The sequence below is a fragment of the Trichechus manatus genome, unplaced genomic scaffold (genome assembly GCF_000243295.1).
Source record: "Trichechus manatus latirostris isolate Lorelei unplaced genomic scaffold, TriManLat1.0 scaffold00073, whole genome shotgun sequence".
NCBI classification, from domain to species: Eukaryota; Metazoa; Chordata; class Mammalia; order Sirenia; family Trichechidae; genus Trichechus; species Trichechus manatus.
In genome coordinates, this window is record NW_004444009.1 from 12,560,260 (window position 1) to 12,577,264 (window position 17,005).

The window sequence follows — 17,005 nt, forward strand, 5'->3', positions numbered from 1 at the left end:
GTAAATTTTAAAAGATCAAAGCAAGAGGTAGATTTTAATCCCAGCTGTACCCAGCAAAGCAAACTTAGTGTCTCTGAGCCTCAGTTCCTGCATCTGTACAATGGGGAGAAGAATATATAGCTCACAGAATTCATGGTGCTTGTGTGAGATAAAGATGTAAAAGTACCTTGTAAATTTTAAATCTCCACATGAATACAAGGTGGATTTGGTATTTATTATTTTTATCATAAATGAGATCATGTTGCTCTTCTGCTTAATACTGATCCATGGTTCCTTGTTGGAACAAGGAATGGATAAAATCCATTTTTTAATGGATTTTATAAAATTTATAAATGAATTTTACAAAGTTCATTTATCCAGAGAATGAATAAAATCCATTCTCTTCACCATGGCCCCTAGACCCTTCATGATCTGGCCCCTGCCTACTTCCTCAGCCTCCTTTCTATAACTCTCCCCCGCCCTCACTGTGCTCCAGCCACCATGGCCCTTTGATAGTTTCTAGAACAGGCCAAGCTCCTTCCTACCTCAGGGACTCTGTACTTTCTGTTCCCTCTGCCTGGAATACTCTTCCCTAGGTGTTTTGCATGTCTGGATCCTTTACCTTCAGGCCTCAGCTTAAATGCTGCCTACTCAGGGAGGCCTTTCCTAACCATACTCCCCACACTGGGCATAGCACCTGTCTGTTCTCTTCATAGAAATAACCACGAGCCACAATTCTTTTTAGGTATTCATTTACTTGTTTATAGTCTCCCCTTGGTAGGATGTTGGCTCCATGAACATGAGGACTTTGTCTGTTTTGTTCACTCCTAGGTCTGTTATCACAGTACCTGGCACATAGTAGGCACTCTAAAGAGTTGTTGAAGGAACAAATGAATGAGTAAGTGAATCGATAGGTGAATGGTTGGCAGGGAAGCCTGGTTTGTTTCACAGACGGCCCCTCTCTTCCTCACACCCTGATATTCTCTCTCTCCCTTTCTCAGATATGGAGACATGGTGCCCAAGACAATTGCTGGGAAGATCTTCGGCTCCATCTGCTCGCTGAGTGGCGTCCTGGTCATTGCCCTGCCGGTCCCTGTGATTGTTTCCAACTTCAGCCGGATTTACCACCAGAATCAGAGAGCAGACAAACGCAGGGCACAGAAGGTAAGGCTCAGACACAGGGATGGAGCATATAAGGGTCAGACGGGCAGCACCAGAGAGGCGCCTGGACCTTCCTCTTTTGTGCCTGGCAAAAGTCAGGTGGCCAGGGCTGGAGTTCCTTAGAGAATCACTGCTCAGACAGCCTCTGGAAAGTAAAGCAACCTCATGCCACTTCCTACCGATCAGCATCCTGCATTCCAACCGCAGCCAGTTGCAAAATGCAACAACCCCTCAGTTATCCACAGGCTGACTATCTTCCTTTTGGATATTCTATGGCAATTTCCTTGACCCCTGGCTCCCCTTCCGCTCTTTCAGCCGCCACCAATCAGCAGCCTCCTGGACTCTTCCTTGTCCCAGCCAAGAGCTCGCTGGGGAATATAATCTTTTTTCAATATTCTACAATTGCCTACAAAACATAGCGACAAAAAATAAATTTGCTGAAAAGAAAAATGGATACTATGAAAAGAGAACATTCTAAGGCCACTGAGCTCAGGGATAAATAGCACCACAGGCTTGAATAACCTCCAGGGCACCGTTGGGTTAAGGCACAGAGCTGCAGTTGATGATCAGGAGAATAACCACCGGTCCTGAGTAAAGTATTCAGTTATGTCCAGTATACACTGCTTACGGAGGCAGGGAAGGGTAAAATACTTTTTTCCCACAAAATGTGGGAAAATGGCTGAAGGCTTTGGTGCTTGGAAAGAAGCCTCCTTCCCTGACTAACCCTCAAACTTCTTTCTAGCTGGGACAACTCGTCCATTCCACCAGCTTTCGTTTACTCCACATTTTTAAGGCATCTGGCTAGTGAAGGTTTTTAAAAAAAAAAAACCTGTTGCCATCAAGCCAGTTCCAACCCATGGCGATCCCTTGTGTTGCAGAGTAGAACTGCTCCATAGGGTTTTCTCGACAGTAGTTTTCTTTTACTTTCAAAGATTTTTAATTGTATCTCTTCCCTTTAACAAATCATCAGTCATTTATGACATGAAGCCATTGGTCAAGATCATACAGTCCCCAACTTATAATATTGTTCTTTTTTTTTCTTTATTGTACTTTAGATAAAGGTTTACAGAACAAAGTAGCTTCTCATTAAACAGTTAGTACACATGTTGTTTTATGACATTGGTTAACAACCCCACGGCACGTCAACACTCTCCCTTCTCGACCTGGGGTTCCATATTTGGGCTGTAGTCTTTGTGGAAGCAGATCAGCAGGCCTTTCTTCCATGGTGCCTCTGGGTGGATTCAAACTGCCAACCTTTCGGTTGGTAGTCCACCGCAAACCATTTATGCCACTAAGGGGCCAGTGAAGATTCTTAGGTAGTGACTTTTACTAGGGTTCCAAGTAGGAAGGTCAAGACTGAAATATGGTACCCCGTCCGCAGGATCTTATGCGTGGGGACCCTCCATTCCTCCATTCCAAACTCCCGGGGGGGTGGTCAGTCTTTTTGGGCACAATGGACAGGGAGGGACTTCCTTGAAATATTGGCTTAGGGAGGCCTGGGATTTTGACTCCTTATTTTATTTCATTCATTCATTCATTCATTCCACAAACACTTCCTGAGCACCTGCTCTGTGTCAGGCATGATGCATTGCAGCTGGGTTATTTCCCTGCCACATGATCCGTGCCATTGACCCTCCACTTGCAGTGATAACTTCCAAGTGTCAGAGGAATCCAGAATTTCAGAATGGGCCTGCATATGCTGACTGAAGCATGGAAACTAGCTCCAAAATGTAGGGGCAGAGAATTCCAGTTTGTTCCAGCATATCCCATTTTGCATGCCTTCCTGGTCACCTCCTCTGTACCCTTCTGTCTCCCTCTGCCTGTGCTGAAATATATTTTTACTTCTCTTTACCTGCGTCTGTAATGTCACCAGCCTTCCTTAAACTTCCTCTCCTTGGTGCCGTGCTGTCCTCTCCATCCCTTCCAGCACCTATTTCCTACCCCTTCACCCAAGGTCAGCCATCCCAGAAATAGAAGTCTTATCTCTTTCCCTGCTCAAGTCAGCTGGTGAATTTGAACAATATCTAAATTCATTACGCACGACTAAATAAAAGGGCAGAGACAAACCGAGGTCTCCTTTTCAAATCAAGGAGCCCAAGGCTCTGAAAAACTAGGAATTCTATAGCAACCCCACCCACACAGGCTAGGGCTGACTTACAGGTTTTGACCGAGCAGGTGAGGTTTAAAGGAATCCTCAGCCCCACACACAAGCCCATGGCTGTGCCTACCCCGGTGACAGCCCCACTCAAGCTGTGCTCTAGGGAGCTTCTCCAGCTACCTTCACCTCCATACCCATACCTTTACCTACTTCCCAGGGCATCTCATCTGCTGTCTTTTTGCCCCTACAGAGAATATAACAGTGGACATTTCCCTCAGCATTTTATAAAGCTCATCCTGTGTGATTAAAATCCAGAAGGTATAAGATTTGGCTTATTCCTTTCTCTAGCAGCTAAAGATGAGTCTCCTTCCCTCCTGGTTCCCTCCCCACCTTCCCACTCCCTCTTGTCTCTCCCTTTTGAGAGCAGAGCAAATATTTACAGGGTTTTCACCTCGCCTGGTTGCTGTCTCTCCTCAAGTTTGCTCAGCTCTGTCTCCTTCACCTTGGGCTTCTTGTGACGGGAAGCAAAGGACACTGCCTGCTTCCAGCACCAAGTCTGTCACCAGAAGCCGAGGCAGGCAGGTCCAGGGGACTTGGTGAGGAGTGGAGATGGGGTAGGGAGAAGGTCAGGGAACCTAATGAGAGCTCTTAACTCAGACCAGACACTTAGGAGCTAGAACAGCCACAAAGGTAAGTTCCAGCCCACTTGCCTTGGGTGTAAAGGAAAGGTTCAAGAAGGAGATCATGTCATTCTCCTCTTTCCATCATGACTGGTTTGCTTGGGATTGTTACTGGGATGACTCCACAATTATTTGCTTCCGAGACTATGTTCTCTGAGCCAGGTGAATTGGAGTTATAGCAATGGGGTGGTCTAGCAGTGGACAAAGAGAGGGTAACATACTGGAGTGGGGAATTGTTCCCTATCTCTGGTTCTGATGCCTGCCCATAGTCCGTGTGTGTGTGTGTGTGTGTGTGTGTGTGTGGTAAAACACATGCAAAAAAACTGCCATTTTAAATGTACAATTCAGTGACATTAATTACATTCACCATGTTGTGCAACCAACACCACTATTTATTTTCTAAAAGTTTTTCATCACCCCAAATAGAAACTCAGTGCCCTTTCAGCAATAACTCCCCATTCCCTCCTCCCCCCAGCCCCTGGCAACCACTAATAATCTTTTGTCTCTGTGCATTTTCCTGTTCTACATATTTCATGTAAGTGGGATCATATAATATTTATTTGTGTCTGACTTATTTCACTCAGTGTGACATTTTCAAGCTTCATGCATGCCATAGCACATATCAGAATTTCATTTCCCTTTATGGCTGAATAAGATCCTCATATACTCTTTTTAATGGTAATTTTATTGAGGTAATTTTAGATTCATTTGTGGTTGTAAAAAATAGTACAGAGAGATCATTGAACACTTTGTCCAGTTTCCCCAACGGTAACATTTTCTAAAACTATAGTACAATGTCACAACTAGGATGCTGACATTGATACAATCCACCAGTTGTATGTGTGTGTATGTATGTGTTTGCATGTGTATGTGTGTGAGTGTGTGTTAAGTTTTATCATATGTGTAGGTTCATGCATCTGCCACCGTAGTCGAGATACTGAACAACAAGGATTCCTCTTGTTGCCCTGCAACTCCCACTCCATCTCTAATCCCTAGAACCACTTATCTGTCCTCCATTTGTAAAATGTTTTCACTTGAAAAATGTGACATAAATGGAATCATATGTAACCTTTGGAGATTGGCTTTTTTCACTCAGCGTAATTCCTGGAGATTCATCCAAGTTGTTGAGTATATCAATAGCTAGTTTCTTTTTATGGCTGAGTAGGAATTCCATGGTATGGATGTACCCCAGTTTAACCATTCACCTGTCGAAGAACATTTGGGATGATTCAAGTTTGGGGTTTTTACGATAAAGTTTCTATAAGCATTCATGTATACGTTTTTGTGTGAACGTAAGTCTTCATTTCTTTGGGATAAATGCCCAACAGTGCAATTGTTCATGTTCTCTGTTGGCCTTTCCATTTCTCCCTCTTTCTCCTTATTTTGCCTCTCCTAGAGAAAGACATGTAAATACTCATGGCCAAAGGGCACTTGCCAGCCAACAGCCAGGAAGTGCTAATTTTGAAGGACTTCTCAGGGATTGGTACAATTATGGTCTTGAACATTGACTGTACCTGGAACTGGACCCAGGGTTTAGCATTCTCCTTCCAGACCTCTCCTCCAACCCTGCGATCTCCACCCCTGTTGAAATGCAGCTTCCTGGGCTTCATTCAAGTTTAAAAAATAGGCTGACTGGAGTTGAATTCAGGAAAGGAGGAGGAGGATGTTATGGAAGTAGCATTGGCCTGAAAGCTGGAAGACCTGAGCTCAAGTCTTGATAGTCCACTGCCTTGCCCTTGATGAGTCACTTGCCCTCATGTCCTCCATTTTCTGGTCTTTAAAATAGCCTAGATGATCTTGAAGCTCTCTTTTAATTCTCACATTGCACTTGTAGCCATGGGAGAAAGTGAAGCTGACCAGTCCACACAAGGATTGAGCCTATTATAGATAAATAGCTGCCATCGAGTCAACTCCAACTCATAGCAACCCTATGTACAACAGAATGAAATCTTACCTAGTCCAACATCATCCTCACGATCGCCAACATGTTTGAGTCCATTGTTGCAGCTACTGTGCCAATCCATCCCACCAAGGGTCTCCCTCACCCTCATTGGCCCTCTACTTTACCAAACATGATGTCTTCCTCTAGCTATTGATCCTTACTGATGATGTATCCAAAGCGGTGAGGTGGACAGTGTTCTGTTGTGATCCATAAGGTTTTCATTGGCTAGTGTCTTGGTCATCTAGTACTTTTCTAATAGAAATACCACAAGTGGATGGCTTTAACAAAGAGAAGTTTATTTCCTCACAGTAAGGGAGGCTAAAAGTCCAAATTCAGGTCATCAGCTCCAGAGGAAAGCTTTCTTTTTCTGTCGGCCTTCTTTTCATCAGTGTTCCCCCGGACTAGGAGCTTCTCCATGCAGGGACCCCAGGTCCGAAGGACGCACTCTGCTCCTGGCACTGCTTTCTTGGTGGTACGAGGTCCCCGTCTCTCTGCTCACTTCTCTCTTTTCTATATCAAGAGATTGCCTCAGGATACAATCCAATCTTGTAGACTGAGTCCTGCCTTACTAACACAACTGCTGCCCATCCTCCCTCATTAACATCATAGAGGCAGGATTTACAACATATAAGAAAATCACACAATACCAGGAATCATGGCCCAGCCAAGCTGACACGTTTTTTGGGGGGACATAATTGAATCCATGACAGCTAGTTTTCAGAAGTAGATCACCGGGCCTTTCTTTGTAGTCTGTCTTAATCTGGAAGCTCCACTGAAACCTGTGCACCATGGGTGACCCTGCCAGTATTTGAAATACCAGTGGCATAGCTTCCAACATCATAGACACATGCAAGCCACCACACTACAACAAGCTGACGGGTGGTGGATTGAGCCCATTATAATGGCTTTAGTAACGCAGATTTCTAACCAACTGTGTATGATCATCTTCCTTCCTTGGCCATCACAAGCTTTTCTTGAGCACCTACTCAGTGCAAAGCCCTGTGCTAGGTACTGGAGATGAAAACCACAGTCCCTACCCCTCCGGCACTCATAACCAGGCCAAAGATCCTGATGCATGAGCCACAGTCCCTGCCCCTCCAGAGCTCAAAGGCAAGCCAAAGAGCCCCATCAAACTTCCTATGCTGCGTATGGCTCTGTAAATACATTGCAAACCCCTTTATCCTGTGAGGGAGATGATTAAACGATCTAGTGCATTTGATATGACAATCAGTTGCTTTAATAGAGCCCAGGGTAAGATAAGATTAAAAGAAGTGCCACAAAGGAGAACAGGAGAATCTTTCATCTCTAGAAAGTAATGAAGACAGACCCCAGACACAAAAAAGGTCTAGCTCTAAGTGGTGCGATCCAATTATATAAGGCTATAATGAGCTTGACACAATTGAATTTCCATGTGCAGCTCTCAACACCCAGTGCTCACCCAAAGCAGTAACAGCCGCATCCTCCAATGATGAGCAACTTGTTTGAACGTAAACATCTAGCTAAAGGGAAGGCAAGAGCAGGATTCCTAGGGAGGAGAATTGACCTGCATCCTGAATGAATGTTCTTTCCTGAGAGAGAAGAATGACAGGGCTGATTAGCCTCCTTCTCTCCCTGGTTCCCCTTTCAGTCCTCTCCATCTGGAGGAGCATCCTTCCTCGGATTTATGGGCAGATCTTCCAGGTTCTGGTCCTAGGCCGCTTCTCCGTATTCGGCAGGGAGGAAAAGGAATAGAATTGGCCAAGGAAACCCTGGCCAGTGGGGGACTTCCCAGGAAATAAGAGACATAGTGTGTCCCTGGTGCTTCTGATAACAGCCTGGCCTCATTGTTACAGATAAACCAGCCCAGCAGGACACTTGGAGGGGACACTGCCCCATGCTGGGGACAGGGTAATAAGAAATAGAAATTGCAGCAGTTGTCCGAGGACTCGTCTCCTGCTCAGAGTCCATGCTGAAGTCACATGTGGACTTACTCAGGAGCTCTGCACCAGGATGGGTCTGTGAGTCCGGGTGAGCTCTTCTGTTTCTGGAAGCAAGAGCCTGGAGCTGTGTCTAGGTCTCCAGAGCCCAAACCCAAAGTTGCATTTTTTTAAACCAGCAGGTCCCCTCTTCCCAGTCCTGTCTCCCTTTCTCCAAAAGAGTCCTTCCTCTTGGCCCTCATTCTTTGGCTATGCTGCTGTCATGGTTACCCAGATTACGGTCATTAGGAAGGGATAGCAGCCAGCATGTGCAGTGTGGCCTGCCTGTCCACTGCCTCTGCAAGCGGGATACCGGGTAGCCCTCCTAAGGAGACCTTCTCTGTGGAAGGCTGCCCTCTCTGGAGCTGTGCTAGGTAAACCCGAAGTGGTGCATAGTGATGTCTTCCATCCGTCCCTCACACACACATCGGGTCACCTTGTCCCATGCACCTACACTCATTCCCACAACCAAGCATGACAAAATAAACATGTATTGACACACCCATGCATGAATCCACGCCCAAAGACAGACGTGCCATTGTAAATTCACTTAATAATTTTAAAAATATCTGAAGACCTAAGAAGTCCCTGAGTGGCACAGAAGGTTAAGTATTCAACTACTAGCTGCAAGATTGGCAGTACAAACCCACCCAGAGGCACTCGAAATACAGGCCTGGCAACCTGCTTCCAAAAGGTCACAGCCTTGAAAACCCTATGGAGCGCAGTTCCAGTCTGCACACGTGGGGTCGCCATGAGTCGGAATCGACTTGACAACAACTAACAACAATAACACTAGGTGGTAGGCACTGGGGATCTAACAGTAAACGAAACAAAAATTCTTGCCCTCAAGGAGATTACATTCTAGTGGAGGAGAGAGACAGCAGCAAGGTAAATCAATAGAACATATACTATGTTAGTGATAAGTGCTGAGGAGAAGAAAGAGAGCAGAGGGGAGTGAAGAAGTGTTGAAGGGCAGGTGTACACACTTCTTGCTTTTCTCATCATTAACTAATATGTGGGCACCAGCTGTATGCAGGGGCCTGCACTGGATGGTGGGGGAGAATCAGGAGAGCTATAACATACAATTCTTTGAGGAGCTTGCACTCTACTTAGAGATAAGACATACTCCAGTGAGAATAGCATAGGCATTGTGAGATGCTGAGTGTATAAAGGTCATGAGACTCTTTGGGAGGAGAAAGATTTGGGTGAGTGGTATTTCTCCTGCCAGGGTCACACCCTGGCTGGAGAGATGAGTGGAAACCCCTAGGAGCTCTGACCATGACCCAGAGACCCATGAGGCTGGAAAGAAGCAGCCCGCTGCCCTTCATCAGACACTACCTGGGAGCCCATCCCCACAGGGCAGCCCATTCTCACTGGTTTTTTTGTATCTCAGTCTCCCTCACTCTTGTCTCCACCAATCACAGAAAGCTCGCCTCGCCAGGATCCGTGTGGCCAAAACAGGCAGCTCCAATGCCTACCTGCACAGCAAACGCAACGGGCTCCTCAACGAGGCCCTGGAGCTGATGGTAGGTGCCTAGAGGGCCTGGGCTGGGGAGATGGGTGGGGAGATGGGCTTTTTTTCTCTTTCCTGGGACACCAGCACTCCTGCCCTCAAGCCCCAGTTTGAACCCTGAGAAGGACACCTTTCCAAACTTTCCAAACGTACCTCTCCCATAGGTTTATCCCTGCTACTCCTAATCCAGTTTTAGACTAAGGGCCCCAGTCCACAGGCTAGTATCTCTATGCTGACCCTGAAATTTGGTTCACCCTGACTTTTCTGGCACCCTTCCTACCTTCTGTGAAGGAATGAAGGAGACAGAGACGGGTGGAGCCACTCACCTTATAATCAGTGGCTCTTCTTTTCTTCCTAGGGCACCCCGGAGGAGGAGCACACGGGCAAGATCACCTCACTCATCGAGAGCCAGCACCATCACCTGCTGCATTGCCTGGAAAAAACCACTGTGAGTCCCAGCCCATTGCCACCTCCCTTCTCATCCCTGACCCCTGGCCTGCCTCTTTCTGAGGTTGTTCTTACATATTCTTACCCTTGGCCCAAGCTCCAGAAGTCAAACTCTATCTCCTTCAAATTCAAAGAGCAGTGATGAGGTCTCTCTATCAACCCTCAGGAGGGTGGCCCAAGGAGTGGGTGAGGTCATCGGAGTGGGGAGGGTAGCTCTGTCCTGCAGCAGCATGGAGGAGGTCATTACTCATGGCTTCCCACACACACCCCACACCAGTGCCCACAGCCCATGTCCTAGTTACTGAGGACTAATGACTCTGCCTATTGGTTTCTCAGTTCTGAAGGGCATCACCTTTCAAAACTAGGGCTGAACTTGTACTAGATAGCTACAGGACAGTAGAGAAGAGCATCCACTTTTGCCCCACCCCTGGGGCTCAGTTGATGCAATCTATGGGTCCATTTTGGAGCAGGAAACAGTAGACTAAGGAGGCAATGCATCTATTTCTCTAGCCAGGGATTTTATGAGTATCATCCCCTGCCAGTCACCTTGCAATTCCCAGGGAGTTCAGATTCTGAAAGTCTGCTTGTTAAATAGGGTCATGGTTTAGGTGCCATGGCTGGAATGTGGAATGATGCTTGTGCCTCACGACTTGAAAGGAAGGGCAGTGGGGCTAACCCTGGACACCTGGCACAAAGTGCTAGGAATAGCAGGGAGGGAGGAGAAGTCAGGGTGGACAAGACGAAGAGCAACAAAATGAAACCCTTCCCTGTTCCTTTTAGAACCTCCCTCCCTCAAGAGCCTATAGTCAGGGCTCAGCACACTAAGAAAGGAATTTTCAACTCCAAATGTTCTATATCTTGACCTCCCGGATGTGAGGCGAATAGATGTTAAATGACTCTTAACCTGAGCCAAATGTGGACATTGCGGGTGGCAGTTGAACCAAATGAAGACTTAGAATGGAAAGGTTCTCTGAAAGCCCTAGTTTCCAGGATTTATCCAATACTGCTTAGCTTTAAGAACCATGAATGCATGTCTATAATTTATTTCAAGGACTTAGAAAAGTGCCAAAGGGATAGGCCCAGACCAAACTGCCCTTTCCAAGTTGCATGCTGGGTGGAATGTGCGAATTTAAAGATATGTGAAAATATTTGGGTTGAGGGGTTGGAATGCTGGCATTGAAGATATGAGATTTTGGAATTGAGGGATGGAATGCTGTCACTGAGGGGTGGAATGCTGAATTTAAGGGAAAGAATGTTGGATTGCGGGTTGGGATATTGGGATTAAAGAGATGGAATGCTAGATTTTAGAAGAGGAATGTGGGACTTAAGGGGTGGAATGGTGGGATAGAAGAGGCAGAATTTGGGAATGGAAGGAATGGAATGTTGGGTTTGAGCAGGCTTATGTTGGAGCCAAGGGGTGGAATGCTGGGACTAAAGAGGCTGAATGCTGGGGTAAGGGATGGAATGTTGGACTCAAAGGATGGAATGCCAGGATTGAGAGAGTGAATGTCAGAACTGAGCTTGGGAATGCTGGAATGTACAATCAATGGTGTTTTTATCTTCTGTTGGCATGTTGTCCTGTAGGGGTTGTCCTATCTTGTGGATGATCCCCTGTTATCTGTACGAACCTCAACCATCAAGGTATAACTTTTTAAAAATTCAATTGATGTTTTTCTCTCTTATTCTTCTGAGTCTGTGGATTCTCCTCTTTTACTCCCTGGTCTAGTTCTGTGCATGTGCTGTTGATTCTTCTGGGGCTTACCCTACCTCTGCTGCCACACCCAGCACCAGCTCAGGCTTCCAGTTCCCTGTGCTAAATTACCCAACTGCCTTTCCAATACCCTCTTTGGACCTCCCCAGGGGCTTGGAGGGGTGGTAAAAGATGGCACCAATGCAGGTATCTTGTGAGGGTCCGTGTGCCACAATCTGTCTGTGCCACCTCCTCAGCTCCATGGGGACTCCTGGGGTTGGCTGTCAGGGCTGGTCTCTCTCTGAACTCTTTTCTCATGCTGCTTCTCTGCAGACTTCTCCTCACTCTGGCAGCCTTGGCCAGGCCACTAATGCCCTTGGGGTTTTAGTCACGTTGGCCCGTCATATTCTATTTATCCCAGGTTCAGCTATACCCCATCCTGCTGGCCTCCAATCAGGAGACTGGTATCATTCCCTCCTCATGCTTGCACTTGACTTCGGGAATCCTGTGTCTCCAGGTATATTAAGGATCCATGTCCCATAATCAGGAAAAAAAATTTTTAATCATATCCCTTGACAGTCTGACCCCATTGGCTATCAAGAGCAATGCTCCCCCAATTTATGAATAATCTAGGGCCTTTAAAAGCTTATGTCTCACCTTTACCCAAGATTCGTAAGGATCTCACCCATTAAATCCAGAAAAAACAACCTAGCATACCCACCACTCATAGTCAGTGACTCCTTACCTGTCACCCCCAGTAGACTTCATGCAGGTTAAAGGTAAAGTCCTTGCTTCTAGCTCTCATGACGCACTAAATCCCTCCATGTCTTCTGCACACCTTTAGCTCAAAGCTTTGGGTGGGATATGGGTCGCATCATGATTTAACAAGTGCAGTCCTCATCTTTCAATCTGATGGCCAGGGCTGCCAAGACGATTCTCCTTCTTTCTCATCTGATGCCTGTGGGCTCGTGCCCCTCCTGAATGTTTATCTGTGCTCCAGGCATCTGGGAGCCCTTCCTTCAAGGCCCAGAACAGAGACAGGTAGCCATGCGGAGTATGGGGGCTCACCTCCCTATCTCCTTTTCCTACATCTCCTCCTTCTGCCTCCCACAGAACCATGAGTTTATTGATGAGCAGATGTTTGAGCAGAACTGCATGGAGAGCTCGATGCAGAACTACCCGTCCACACGAAGCCCCTCACTGTCCAGCCATCCGGGCCTCACGACCACCTGCTGCTCCCGCCGTAGTAAGAAGACCACACACCTGCCCAATTCCAACCTGCCAGCCACCCGCCTGCGCAGCATGCAAGAGCTCAGCACGATCCACATCCAGGGTAGCGAGCAGCCGTCCCTTACCACCAGGTGGGTGGCTCCCATCCCTGTCACCCCCAAAGGCTTGAGTCATTCCAGTCATGAAATTAGCAATCTCAGAGTTAGAAGAACTTTGGGGTCCTTTAGCCTCCCCTTATCTAATGCATGAACTCCCTCTACCTGCCCCTTCTCCCACCTTCCTTCTCATCCTTGCAGGCTAACCCTTCTTATGCTGTTGGAGGGTACTATAGCACGTTTAGTCAGAATGTTGGCTTACACACAAGGAAAAAAAACTCAAAAAAATCCAAAGATTACCTGCCCTGGTGCAAAGAATGGTCCACCATTTTCTCAAGGAAACAGTTTTCATAATTTTGTTACACATGGCTTATCCTTAGCAGATTTTGAAGCACAGCCTGACTTCTCCCTCCCTCCCACTACCTCCAATGAGTCGCAGGGAATTCAGGGAAAGCAAAAATCAAATGCACAAAAGATAGGTAAATGATCCATTAGAGTGGGAGGGGGATGTATACTCTGAATTCCATGACTTTGTAATTGTTGGTAATTTAGGAATGATAATTAGAATGGATAATTACAAGCTGATTACCAAAGACAGAGGTAAGGGACACCAAAAATTTATCCTCGTTACTCTGAGCAAGAAACGTAGGGGCCAGGGATGCTTGGGGAGGCTCGCAAGCAGGGACCATCACCAACTCACTCTTTTCTATCCCAGTCGCTCCAGCCTTAATTTGAAAGCAGACGATGGACTGAGACCAAACTGCAAGACGTCCCAGATCACCACAGCCATCATCAGCATCCCCACCCCGCCAGTGCTAACCCCCGAGGGGGAAAGTCGGCCCCCCACTTCCAGCCCGGGCCCTAACACGAACATTCCCTCTGTAGCCAGCAATGTCGTCAAGGTCTCTGCCTTGTAAAGCCACTGGTCAGAGGGTCAGAGGGAGTAGTGGGGAGCGAAGGGGGTTGGCATGTTGGTGGGTGGCCACGGGGACCACTCCCTCCCCCTTTCCCCACTATTTCTGCCTGCCCCGCTGTACCCCTAGCACTGAAACTTGTGCCTGGAAAGAAAAAGAGGCAGCAAAGGGGCACCTGAGGTTCGCCGCTGCTAGTGTGGACAGAGCCCTGTGATACTGGATCTCACTGGGGCTGGAGGAAGGGAGGGCGGGTGGGGGCAGAGGATGGGGCGGTGGGGTTATGGGCTGCATTCCAGGACAAGCCTGGAGGTAGGCCCCTCAGACCAAATAACAATTGTTTCTGGAGACCCCAGTGAGGAAAATGCAAGACCAAGAGCAGCACAGAGGCCGAGTTGTCACATGCAAAACAGGAAGAAAATATAACACTGTGTATTTAAGCACCTTTTTCAAGGCTCTTAATGGATAATATTTATTCATGGGAAAAGGTGGAAAACAAAAACACCAACGGAGTTTTGTGAAATGTTTTTCTCCATGGACCCAACACCTTTGAACCAAAACAATGCGTTTTGTGAGGATTTTTTTGTTTTGTTTTGTTTTGCTCCTTTTATAGCAAAAGCTTTTAGGCTAAGAAGTCAGTTATTGCTGAGTTCTCTCTCCATTCCCCCAGGTGGGTGAGGTCAACTGAGCCTGGGCCCCCACAGCCCAGCTGACCTGCACAAAGCTGCCTACTGACCACCCAGCAACCTTTACCCTCGTCTGTCCCTGTCTCCTCGTCTCTGTAGCTCTCTGCTTCACCCCCTGGCTGTTTTTCTCTGTGTCCAACCATCTGTCTCTCCATGGGTCCCAGTGATCCTGAGACATGTTAGTAAAGCCTTCTCCGTCATTGCCAAGCACCTACAGTCTTGTGCCTGGGAGTTATATCTGTATGAAGGCAATTGTGGAAGAGGAAAAAGTGAAGCAAACACGGGGAGCGTTTAGGGTGAGGGAAGCCCATCTTATAGAACTAAGGTGCTTGCCTAGTGGTTGGAATCACTGGTGTTCTGCAATTTCAGTTTCTGGAGAAGGGGAATGGCCAGATTTATCAGAATGGAATCTTGAAAAAAGAAGCAGCCAACACCTGAGAAGCACAGTCCACTCTGGTGTGCACCGTTGAAGAGCGAACAAAGAAGCCAGGGGTCTCAGCTGAAGTCAGCCCCGGAGGAACGTTGCTATGTTCCCTTCTTTCAGGACCCATCAAGAGCCCATCCAGAGCTCTGCCAAGAGGCCCAATGAGCAGTTTCCTTCAGAGAGGGGAGTGGTAAGGGGACCGAGCTTCCTCTGACTTATGTGTGAGGCAACTCCCACTAGAGGCTGAGGAAGGTTGAGTCTGTGCGCCTCGTGAAGGGTGCTCCAAGGAGTGAAAGCTACTAAGAGATTCTAGATGATTCTTATTCCATCTGATAGATGCCTTGAGGTCTGAAGTCTTCAGGCCTGATCTCCGTAAAGACAGCTGAAATGCGGGGGGGATCCCTGATCACCTCTGGGAAAGTGAGGGGGTGGGGATTGTTTCTTAAGAACCTAGACGGCATTCCTGTTCAAGTGTTTTCCACCCTGGTGGAGCTGGGAACAGCGTTTCTGGAATCCTCCTAACCATTTTCACCACTTAGAGCAGGTGGGCCCCAGGGTTAGTGACAAGCCCCACCCCTCCTTCCTCAACCCCCAGCTACCCTATTGCAATCCCTCTAGCCTGGGATCTGAGAAACAGGAGCTCCTTATCCTTCTACAGCTTAGTAGTTAGGTGTTTAATTGTAAGCCAAGAATTTCTCCACCCACTACAGCCATCTAGGACAAGTCTTACTAGCCAGGAACCTAAAAACACCGTCAATGGGCTTCCCTATGACCCCCAGCTGTATTGGCCCTGTAGGAGGGGAAAGTCGAAGGATTATGAGGTGGCACCTAACCAGAGGTGTGCAGAAGGGCAGTGGAGAGGGAGCCTTCTTTCTATCTTTATGTCTTTAGGCTTATCCTCATTGACCACTGACTGAGCCTTTCTCTGGGTCTGGCCTCAAGGATTTCTACCTAATGGGGGAATAGGGTGATTCTTGTCCTCTGAGCTTATGGTCTAAGTAGGCAGAAAAGCCTACCAACCATACAACCAATGTAAACACACCCATTAATGCCATTCACGTCATACACATCTCATTAGGGAAGGCAGGGGACTGGGCTCAACTCCACTTAGAGGGCAGATAAAGGACTAGAAAAAGATTCTTCTTTTGAAAGAATGGGTGATGGAACAAAGTTAGGAAAATTACAAATCATAAGAACTGAGTGGGGTAAGAAGTAATGAGGTAAATAGGAGCATAGTTACATACACAAACTGCCCATGCCTAATTTAAGGACAGGTCATCACAAGGTTAGAATAATGACTGATCCAACCCAGGATTTGTTTGATACAGTGCACCAAGGGAGCATATTAGTGCCTCTTACAAAAACAAAAAAATCTTAAAAATGTCCCACTTTCCCATGTTCTTTTTATCGACCCTAATGAACAGAACACTTTGGGTTCCTTCCCTTTCATTTCCAAAGCCCACATCAAGCCAGTTCCTAAAAGACTGTTAGGCCATCCCCTTCATCTCTAGCCCCCATCATAGCCTTAGCCAGGGATTAGGAACCCAGCTCACCTCTAATCCAAAAGATGTCTACCCAGGAAAATGGCTCATTTACATAACAGAATCAGCCAGACTATACTGCTAAGGGGCATTTGTAAGTAAACACAAGGGCCAAAGTGTGCTGAATCGGTTTAATAAGTCTAACTCACTGGTCAGTGACTGAAGAAACAGGATATCAGGGTTTTCTGGGGGCACTGGCCTTTTGGTGCAGTGACTCGTGAGCTTTCATAGTTAAACTTCAGCATAATATAAGATTCCCAAAATCACCTGTATCATTCAGTCCCACTTAGCATTAGGGGGTAAAAGAAAACCTAATAGGCTACCTTCAAATGAATAGAAACTTAGAAAACATAGTATGAAGAGTATATAGAATCAGAGCAAGAGAATATCTGAGTCATTCTACAGCATAAAAAGCCGAGGCTCAAAGAAATTAGGTGACTTGTTTAAGGTCATGCAGTGATACAATGACAGAGCTTGGACCAGAACACAAGTCCCTTGGCTACAAGTCTAATGCTCTTTCCACTACATCCACTGCCTCTCCGAGTGATGATGCTTCAGAGAAGACCCATCCAAGAAACTATGCTATAATTACATAGTCTTATGTAAATGCCCCAAGCACTTGGACACAGCCCTTGGAAACCGCCTGACTGTAG

General features: G+C 46.9%; 1 protein-coding gene across 2 annotated transcripts in view; it reads left to right on the forward strand.

The window, feature by feature from the left end:
- Positions 1–13,769, forward strand: part of KCND3 (potassium voltage-gated channel subfamily D member 3) — a 277,145-nt gene extending 263,376 nt beyond the window's left edge. The window contains exons 2-7 of one of the 2 annotated variants that reach the window (XM_004380405.1): positions 981–1,143; positions 9,240–9,341; positions 9,687–9,776; positions 11,360–11,416; positions 12,579–12,826; positions 13,506–13,708. In XM_004380405.1, the coding sequence (XP_004380462.1) occupies positions 981–1,143; positions 9,240–9,341; positions 9,687–9,776; positions 11,360–11,416; positions 12,579–12,826; positions 13,506–13,707 (862 nt within the window). In that variant the 3' untranslated portion in view covers position 13,708. Of the gene's footprint in view, positions 1–980; positions 1,144–9,239; positions 9,342–9,686; positions 9,777–11,359; positions 11,417–12,578; positions 12,827–13,505 lie in introns of both variants that reach the window. The other variant, XM_004380406.1, reaches the window with a different exon arrangement.
- Positions 13,770–17,005: the final 3,236 nt, after the last annotated feature.